The sequence below is a fragment of the Acinonyx jubatus genome, chromosome C1, assembly GCF_027475565.1.
Source record: "Acinonyx jubatus isolate Ajub_Pintada_27869175 chromosome C1, VMU_Ajub_asm_v1.0, whole genome shotgun sequence".
NCBI lineage: Eukaryota > Metazoa > Chordata > Mammalia > Carnivora > Felidae > Acinonyx > Acinonyx jubatus.
This window is the reverse complement of record NC_069381.1, coordinates 72,660,001-72,670,682: the sequence shown is the minus strand read 5'-3', so window position 1 is coordinate 72,670,682 and position 10,682 is coordinate 72,660,001. Positions and strand designations below refer to the sequence as shown.

Here is a 10,682-nt window from a genome sequence, read left to right as displayed (position 1 = left end):
AAAAATTGTTGTGTGTGTATATTACCTCTTTTATACTTACAGAAGTATGCGTTACTTTGATAGAACTGAACCCATTGACCTGTTATTTGCCACAAATATTATCCGCAGGCTTAAGACATAGTTCATCCAAACATTTTAAACATTTACAAATCTGTATAGGACATAGTTAGATAGAGTCTTCCATTTTGCTTTCCAGACTAATGTGATTGCTAAAGCCTTGCTCTTTTTCCTCAGCAACAACTTGTAGGCAGAGTTGTTACCAATGATACTTAATTACTCATCATGAAGTAGTTGAGATTTGTCAAAACTGAAAAGAAATTTCTTTTAGAGTGAGGCTAAAAAATGTAGGCAATCTAAATGAGTTGGCATTCCAGGTTGGATACAGATAAAATGCGATAGATACCTCAGTTTTTTAAGGGAGGACAGAAACCTAGTTATGGCTCATAGAATAACCTGCATCATTGTTGCAGCCTAACAATTTATAAAGAAATTGTACCAAATGGTACCAGTGGTCAAACAGCAGCTCTGGCAACTTTGGGCCTTAATGAGAGTGCTCAGCCATATTGGAGTCTGAGGCATAAGGAAAGGTCCTGCCTTTATTTAAAATTCTGATGTTTTGTTCACCATAGATGTTTTTGCATTAATTTTATATTTACAAAATGTTGCACTATAACATTATCCTGATTACTGATTTTCTGGCACTCCCTTAAATTTTGCACCAAAGAGTGCATTCACTCCACTCTCGTCCTGGCCCTGCTTACAAAGTCACCTTCCTGAAACTTCACGACCCCATCTGTAAAAACGAGGCAATAATCATCAAGATTACTGTAAGGACTGAGATGACGTGTGTAAGAACTTGTTAATCGTACATGTGAACATGTAAATACGTTTACAAAGCACTATGCAACTCCAAGATGAAGTTATTATGTTATACATTCTATTTAAAGATGTAAGATGAAGTTATTATATTATACATTCTATTTAAAGATGTAAAGATTTATGGAAAGCGGAAGTCCCATGATTGATGACAAAAATCTATCCCAGGCCTTAGAGGGATATGCAGTATTTAAGACACACCCATCGCTACCTAACCTTACTTAAATAAAGAAAAAGGTACACAATTACAGCCCGAGCAAGCAATTTCCTCTCCAGCTTTCATAATTAATCTTCATTTGTAAATTCAGTCTGTCTTCAGATTTTCTCTTTTCAGTTCCTAAAAGCATTCAATTCAACGCAAATGAAAAATTAATTTAGGAAGAAACTGTTTTCCTCTTAAAAAAATAAAATCACAGCTCAAACAACACAGGTGAAAGCCTACGAATAGATGCACCGCATATGAGAATTATTTTTGAAAAAGTTGAGGACGTAAACCTTTTGATTCAAGGTAGGGGGATCTTTCTAGGCCCAAAGAAGGTGAGATGCCTCCTGTTCTCGTGAACTAATGATTGTTTCCAAGCTGGTTAGAATTCAGTGCTAATTGCATTTTAAAACACCACCTCTGATATCCTTTCCTCTCAGGATCTTACATCAATGTTTCGCATTTTCAATAAAACCTTTTGCACTTCACCTTTTTTACTCAACAAATCCTGAACTTTGGATCAGCTGGAAGAATTTGGTTCATAGGCTTTCCTTTCCCCAGCAGGTTTCGATCTGGTGGTGGGGATGCTAACACCTGGGAAAGGCTGTCTTGCCCGTTTCTGAGGGGAGAGAGACGACTAAAATAGGTATTTTGGTGGCTAAACTCAGGCTTGCCCATTCTAACACAGTCATTAAACAACTTTCTAGTGTCATTCAAAGAACTTATAACAGAATCAATTGATTTTCATCCTCTGCTTTATTAGTTGTGATTTAGGAGATAGAATGGCCCTGTTTACACAGCTGTAACATGTCAGGACCTGTAGTACATTATTGGCTCGAGGCCTCCGAGTTACAGTCCATTCTCAGCAGAATCAATCTGAACTCGCAAAACATTCCCTCTAGGAAACATGCACAGATCTACTAGCATAAAGCACTTCTTGTACAACTGGAAATAGTATTCACTTAAGGTAAGTTGCAAGTTCACCTTCCAAAAATCAGCCCTGACTTGTTATTGCTCTCAGCATGTTCACGATGGGAGCAGAGGGCTACAAATGTCTCTTAACTAGATACCCAACATGGGTGAATGTGTTACACTTTGCTGCTAGTCCGGGCTTAGACTCTCCAAGTGGGAGGTGCTGGCTGTTTAACATGCGTTCAGAGCATTGCCAATCTAAAATGGCTGCTCAGTAATACTTTAATTGCAGTTTCATGGAAACAAATTGCTATTTAACTGCAATAAGCATTTCTGTGACTTGGCTGGACTGACAATAGGTGAGCCTTAGTAACAAAGTGACAACTAACATCAACTTGCAAAGGCTCTGTGTTTCCAACAGTCTCTCAAAGGGAGTCATAAGTGCACTAGCACCCAGGAGGTAATTCACAGGTGAAGGAGTCTTTGGACAACCTCTTCTCTCTTTAAATACAACTATTTAGGTTACAGGGAAACTCTTTATTAGTGCCTTGATATATAGCTCTTGGACTCACTGTTGTATAATTTATTGGCCCTAAGAAAATATTTTATATAAATAGTAGTACACATTAGAATCTTACTCTATTGACATTTAAAGCCATTTAATTTAAGAGCTTCATTCTAGATGATTAGTTATTTCAAATATCAGTGTTAATAAGAGCAAAAGAAAGAACTTAAATACAGTTAATAGTAAGAGGATGACAATTTCACAGGCTTCATTTTGGTGTGACAAAGTTTTCTCATTTTATATTTTATAAGACACTACAGTCCATGTTAAACTATTTCCTAATAAATCATGAAGAGCTGGAAGTAGTTCCTTGTGGCAAACGATTTGGTTTAGAAAAGCTTCATCCGGGCTCTCCTGCCTTTCGGGGTGTGTAAATCTAACTAGACAGATAGGTTAAAAATATATATATAAAAAAAAACAATAATAAAAAAAATAAAAAAACATTAAACCCTTTCAGAGGACAATCTTTTTACAAAATTGTTTCATTAGCAAGAGTGACAATTTGCATGATTGAGACATTTATATGTATCATAAACATTTTTTTTTAATCAGGAGTTCAGCAGGGCTCAGTAACATTTGCTTTTATTTAATTGCACTTGCTTGTAGGGATTGGGGGCCATCTTGCTCTATGATGTGGTTAATATTAAATAAGTCCTTTCAAAAGAGTGGAGCACATCTCACTAACATCGCAAATGCAATGGATGAAAGGTGAACAAGCTCGTGGATTTTTTTTTTTTTTTTCTTCTAAGCCATGTTGGGGTTGGGGGAGGAACACAATCACCGCTCACATCAGAATAAACCTGAGTGTTTTTAGGAGCTTTCTATCCACACAGAGCATCCCCATTAGAGCCGGGTTTTATTGTTTGAAATGCCTCTGGTTTCAAGAAAGTGTTTTACCTAAAGCAAGACTACTACTTAAATATGTTCTATTGTATATTCATAGCTCCATTAGTCCTTCTCCAATTTAGCACATCAAAGAGAAGGCTTCATCACTTGCATGTGGATTATACTAACATGAGTGACATTTGTAATCTTATAGGTCTGCAACTTAAGAAATGCTTTTAGAAGCTCGTTATTAAATATGCAGCAGTGCTTGAGGAACCAGCCATATAATAGTTCATTTAAAGTCTTTAATGACCTGAGCCCTCCACATCACCAAATGCCACACTGTATTACTTACTAAAAGTTATTAACTATCCCCTTTGAATTTCTGCACTATATGGGACATGAGTGCTTACGCCAAAAAGAATAGAGGGGATGCTGGTATTCTTATTAACACTCCCCTTTCTATGCTGAAGAGTCCACATTCCTTTAAAGCAGCTTAAAGGGGGGGGGGGGGGGAATGTAAGAACCAGAACTAGTCCCTAGAAATTCCCCCAGGATTTAACTCAAACAGATACTGTTACGTCTGTGATTTTGTTCATTTTTTTTTCTTGCATTTTCTTTTCATAAAGCTCTAATAGAACTATTCACTTTAACTCTCTACCTTTAAATTCTCCTACAGGAGGTTCACAGGAGCTTTGCAGTTGGAGCAACTGATTTTTCCTCCTGGCCTGCAGTCTTTGAAAGCAGAAGATCCCAAAGGGAAACAGACTGCTGGTTGAAATGTACTGAACTGGACCTCTCTATGTAACCTGTTCTGAGAGGTCTACGTTGGGAGCTTTTCGGGAACAAGAGAAAATAAAACAAATGCCATTTTTAGAAAGAATATTTCAAGTAGCATTATAAACACACCTGGTTTTTTTATGAACCTGTGATACAAACTGTACCGGAGATCTGCTCGCAAACCTGGTACAGCAGCCTCTTTGGTCTTTCCTAACACTGACCATGGGCCACCAAGTCCTTGGCCTACGCACGCTTTCCACAGGGCGCCACTGGGGTGCTGGGTCTGCTGCCCAGAACTAGCAACTAAATATCTCAAGATTACTACTAAGTGAAATCGAAATCCTACCCCAAACATATGGAAAGGCAGAGCGAGGAGCGTAAGAGCAAAACAAAATAAACAAATCATACAGCAGACCACAGGAGTCTAAAAGCTCACCAGGAAATGGTGGCTCCACCCACTGAAGTCGGCTGTCAAAGAGCTCTGGGTCCCTAACAACTAAGGAAACTTCAAAATGCGTACAGGTATGGCTTAGAAATGCTATTTCCTTCAAAAGCTATAAACTTGGTTAAGAGAACAAGACGGTTACGCCACATTCTTTAGCATGCTTTTCGCCAATACCCAAGGCTTTCCTATTGAGAAAAATGAATCAACGGAATAGCTGAAGAATCAAACAAATATTTATATATAAACACAAAAGATTCACTGTGATATAGGAGAAGTGTAATGAAGTGCTTAAGTTACCAGAATATTCTGAACTTATAAAAAAGACTCCGTTAGAAACATTGCTTTGTAGCCCTGCCAAAAATGGCATGGTTAAGTAATTTGAAAAAAACCTTATTGGCCCAGAGCTAAATAAACACACACACCACACCTCCCTTGACCCTTAAGATTTAGAGTGAAGTTGGTATCAAACAAACAAAAACTACTAAATTTTTCCAAAATACAACAAAGAGAAAAAGCAGTGTTTAAATCCAAACTCCATCGAATATTTTTTCTTTTAAGTTTTTATTATTTAAATACACCATACTAGAGCAAATGTCTCTGAAAATATCACAAATAAAAGATTTTTTTCTTCATTCAGCAAATTAGAAGTAGGGGGAAATTTCTACACAGTAGCTGCTATGAGCCTGATTTTTTTTTCCAATTTTTTTCTTTTTTTTTTTTCATTCTTTTTTTCTTTTCTTTGCCATGGAAGTAGCAACATTAGGACAAGAACACTTACATGCATACATACATTGTATTTTACAGAGATACAATAAAAGTGTTTGTGATAGAATATCACAAAAGCCACATCTCTTTCCTTTATCTCATGTTCAGTTTTGATTGAAACACATTTCCTTACAACACTTAAATATACAAAGAGCAAATAGAATGTTGTTAAGGTAAAACACAGGGTACAAACTCTGGCCAGTGCCCTGCTAATTGTTAATGAGGGTAGAAAGCAGATTTGAATGCTTCTTTTAATTAGCTTCATTAGTCATTTCCCTCCTCCCAAGCTCCCTCCCCCCCCCAAAGATGTCCTCCGGTGGATCTTTTTTCATTTTCTCTACAGTCTCCCCATTAGCCCAGGTTCATGGAGTCCTTAATGTTCATATTCAGTCATTTTAATACACCAATAAATGCGGGAAGGGCAGTCAAGACTAAAGAAGGTGCAATGGCATGGAGCTGGCACTGGTGCTAGCTACAAAGGTGACCTGTCTACTGAAGACACATGGGATCCACCTGTGATGAACAAAGTCTGAGATGAAGGCACGCATTCTGCATTACTCTGACCTTTTAGCAGACCTGCAAGAAATAAAAACGGGCATCTTAGCTAAAATGCTAAATTTGAGATATTAAACTCAAACATGACTGCTTTTGTCTTCTCTACATTCACTAATCTTCTTTTATTAGATTACTTTCCAACTGTGACTTGATGGAGGCTTTCTACGCTACTTACTCCGGCAGTGAAGAGCTAAAGCATAACGTTTTCTGCAGTTTCACTAGCAGAGAAAATGAGACAATAAATGGACTTTCGGAAAGTTTCTGGTATAAAGTTCTACAATGAATTGCTTAACCCTCTTAAAAGCAACTTTCTTTCTGAAAAGAATGAACTGCAACATCTTGCCTCAGTTATAGTCTCTTAAATGCACCTTCGGAGCCCAGTCCTCCCCAAGGAAGGTTTGGGCTAATGTGCTCAACCGCAGGACCTTTGGCAAGGTTACTTTGTGCCTCAGTTTCCTCATGGTTAAAGTGGGGATAATAAGGCTGTTACAAGGATTACATCATACGTATGGGACACTTTCAACAGTGCCTGGCACATAATAAAAGCTAAACAAACACTGATAATTATTATTCTGATATCCTCATATGATGTCTATTCATCCATGTCCTTCTCAACCTAAAGGTATGTGTTTGTACACGTGGGTATATATATCTATGTATACAGACAGATACAGATATAGGTTAGGTATATATATATATATATATCTACATATGTATACACACACACACACACACACACGCACATACCATACAAATATTCAGATACTACTTCTCCCTTAGTATTTCCTATCTATGTCACTTAATATTACATAAATATTGTAAATACATGAATCAAACATGTAATGTGTTAATGACTTATGCTCAATTAAAAAACATAGTTCAATGGAAGTCTAACTTTAACGTCTAAGTTAGAAATGATAATCCACACGGTCGTCAAATACAATCTGTTTGCAATTACCAAAATGAAATAATATATATTAGGTTTTTATGGTTTTTAAATGACATTTCGAGCTTCCCAGGAAGTTCTTGTTTCACCCTTTCCCTAACTTACTAAAAGCCTGAAGTCTATTAGGAACTGCAACCCCCCACTTCCAAGCTAATTAAAGTGGTGGAGGCTTAATTCCCCAGAGTGGAAGCTCAGTGTGAGAAAGGTAATTTGTCTGTCCAGAACAAAGATGCAGCAGCAGCCAGCGAGCATATTTAATAAATGAGCATCAAATGTCCTCTACGATGGACACACACAACACCAATTATGTAACTACGGGGACTACGAAGTGATATGTAAGCTAGAACACTTGCTAAATTTTCCTCCAACTAAAGAGACGTGAGCTTTTATTTTACTGAAAAGCAGTGGTAATTCTAGATGGAACCACCACTCTTGAGTGGAAGAAAGAATTCCAAAGCAGGCAAAAACTAGCAAAAAAAAAAAAAAAAAGAGAGAGAGAAAGAAAAAAAAAATCAGCCACAATTTTGGATTGTATTTACAGAAGTCTCTAGAAGGCAATGTTTTCCTGAGGATAACCAAGCCTCCTTTAAATGGTAAAGGCTGTAAAATGTTGGTAGATCCTGAACACTAGTGGTCTGAGATTTCAGTCAAGACCCTGTAAGATTTATAAGCTTAAAATCATTTTTCTAGAATATACCAAAGCCAATGATGCAGAACAATTTAAACTACACATCCCCGACACTGGCAACAAATTTCAGGAAAATAAAAGTTTAAAGGGACCAGCTGATGGGGACCTATACTTTCTATACAATTAGCTGCCTTTAAAGAAGGGGTGTATAAGTAATCAACTCATTACTTTTCAGCCAGAGGATGCTTGGGTATATTTATTATGCATCATGCACTAAAAACGTAATTGGTTCTGCGAATAGAAGGAAAACGGCCAAAATTAATGTCCAATTTTCCCTACCAAAAACGTAGAGAATGAGGAGAGAGAAGAAAATAATAAAATGGAGCAGTTTGTCATTTCTCCCTATCTCCTCTCCTCCAGAAAAGAAACACCACGGGGTTTGGGAAAATAATTTTAAAGCATTCTCTAGGTCCAAAAAGCAGTTTATGTTCCACCAGGAAGTGTGTTTTCATTACCTCTTTCCCCCTTGCCCTCTCATTAGTATCTCCCTGGACCACGTTCAGCTTGCCCAAAACCTTTATTTACAAAAACCGCCTTGTGAATTGACCATGCTCATGGTGAGCTGAGCACCGAGGGCGAATATGTGAGACATTTATGCCAACAGGGAAATGTTCTTAATTAACATCATCCCCAAAACACAGCTTCTTACCTATGTCTGACAAGAACATATCCTTAAGTTATACTTCCCTATGCCTTTTAAGAGCTATTAATTTTTGAAGGCCACCACCTGTCTATTTGGCTTCCAACATTAAGGAAACATGTACCAGTTGGTTCCTACTGGTGCCCTACTACATCCTGTGACCCAAAATGAACATCTTCCCTCTCCCATCCTGCAAAAGGTGTGGTAAACAGAAGACTGATCTACAAGGCACAACACATACCATCTTGTAAACACGTCCGCCAAGTGTCTCTCCAGGCTTCCTCCCTAGCACCTCTGAATTTACGTCACCTTGCACCCGATAGGACAGTACCGTGAGATCTTGCCTGTATTTCCTACGTGCCCTTTGCACTACATTTTCCATCTTGTCTCCACATCCCTGAATTCTCACGATGCATGCTGGTTTAGTTGCAACAATCATTTTTTCTACTTAAGTCAGGGAAAGAAATGGTAATAACACCAGCAACAAACTTAGGACGTAATCTGCAGAAAAACTAGACTTTTTACATGGGAGGGGGTGGGGAAGAGATCAACCATGTTCTTCCTAGCACATTTCTTTTCTTCCCTTTTTTTTAAACTTTTTTGGCTCTCAAGTATGACTGTAAAATGGCTTTGCCTCTAAATTGAAAGGGGTATCTCAAAATATTTACGTGACTTATCCATCGTTCTTAACTCTGCCCTATAGATTCACTTCATTACAATTCAAACCATAAAAATCTAAGTATTTATATGGACTGGCATTCCTTAAAGAGGCTTGAAATGCCTCATCAATGGTGACTGGTTAATTTGAAATAAGAAATTAAACTTCTATTTTTAAAACAGTATTCTAGGTAGCTTTCCATACCAGTAAGTCAAAAAAAAAAGTGTTCAGATTCTCATGTATTAACATTTACTTAATAAAGAAACAGAAAATACATTTAAACTTATCCCATAAATTTGAGTAAGGGAAAATGATAAAAATCAGCACTAAAATACGGCAGTATAATTTTAAATGGTTAAAAGTTTTCAAATATTAGTCATTTTCCCCGCACACAGCATTAAGAAATGCATTACAGAAGACAAAGAAGCCTAATATTTTTTCCTGAGACTTTTGAAGCTTGCTAAATTCCTATTTGCAGATAAATGTTTTTTTTGTGATCCTTACAACAGACATTAATGAAGTTCCTATTGTAAATCCATAAAGAATTACCAAGTGAAGTGTGCACTTTTTGTTTCAATGCAATAACTCAGTGCTGTGTGATTGCCTGGGTTAATGATGAAAAAGTCAAACATACTATCAGAGCTGATGGAAAAATCTATCACCAATCTGAAATTAAAATTCATCTGTGGTCAATAAGATTTAATATCCATGCAAGTGGCGCTGTAAAGAGTAAATGAATCAATGTCATCAATACATAATCAGTATGAAATATGATGTGAATAAAATTATGCACACGAGTCATACATTTCACTCTTTTCTGGGCCAGTGTGGAATGAACAGTCTCTTAACTGAAGGTTGACAGTAATTGTTACAAATTAGGCACAGCAGTTATCAAAATGCACTCACTTGCATAGCTATAGGACTTATTAAGGAGATTAAAATAGATCTAAAACTATCCAGTACTGGGGGGGCTGGACAACTGTTGATCGCCATTTTTCCTCTGAAGTGATTTGAACAACTGTATAAAATTTCCTCACTTTTAACTCTGGTCCAAAAACTTTCCAGTTGTGGATCAAGAATCGAGATACGGAATCTTTAACGGAGCTACTAGCAGCCCAAAGTGATTAGCAAAGACCCAGAACTGTGTTTTAAAAGTCGTAACTGATTCAAATTTTATGGGACTACTGATCAACAAAAACGCCCTCCTCTGAAACTACAGCAATGTTTGTGAAACTGCTCTTCTCAAAATGAACGCTCTGTAAACTGGGTTTGGAAGGCAGGTGTTCGGATTGCCATTACTAACGCAGAAATCATTCTTTCATGACAATGACATTTATTCCCTTTTCCTACCATAAATGTTTCTAATTTTCCTCCCACAATAACCTATTCACATCGTATTTCTGAATTTCAAAACTGTCAAGTGGGATAAACAACCGGTTATACGGAAGTTTTATGTTTGGACTTTGCATGTGATAATCCTCTGTTCAACACTGGGGAAGCTACAGATATAACTAAAAGTCAGGATCTTTCTCAATGACAAAAGATTCACAATTTAATAAATCAGCACTCCCATTTCTGAATCCTGTATGTATGAGTACTCTACGTTTCTTTAAAAGGGCACACAAACACACGACCACCGAGGAAAACTCCCTTGAAGGTTGAACCTTCCAACTCGCTCTAATAAAGCTTATTAGCAACTGCTAGGTATTCACCTTCTGGTCGGGCAGTAGTGGATTGCTCTGAAGTGAATTCAAATGGCCATTGATGAGAGCTGTAGGTCTATCATGTTCACAAAATAAACTGCCATTGATGTAGTGAAACCGAT

At 37.3% G+C, this 10,682-nt stretch overlaps 1 protein-coding gene across 4 annotated transcripts in view; it reads right to left on the bottom strand.

Annotated features, from left to right (window-relative positions):
• Positions 1-5,147: 5,147 nt before the first annotated feature.
• Positions 5,148-10,682, bottom strand: part of LMO4 (LIM domain only 4) — a 16,809-nt gene continuing 11,274 nt past the window's right edge. For all 4 annotated transcript variants that reach the window (XM_015070377.3, XM_053214382.1, XM_053214384.1 and 1 more), the window contains exons 4-5: positions 10,570-10,682; positions 5,148-5,946 (exon numbers count right to left, since the gene is read on the bottom strand). The exon at positions 10,570-10,682 is cut by the window's right edge and continues 43 nt beyond it. In XM_015070377.3, the coding sequence (XP_014925863.1) occupies positions 5,938-5,946; positions 10,570-10,682 (122 nt within the window). In that variant the 3' untranslated portion in view covers positions 5,148-5,937. The remainder of the gene's footprint in view (positions 5,947-10,569) is intronic.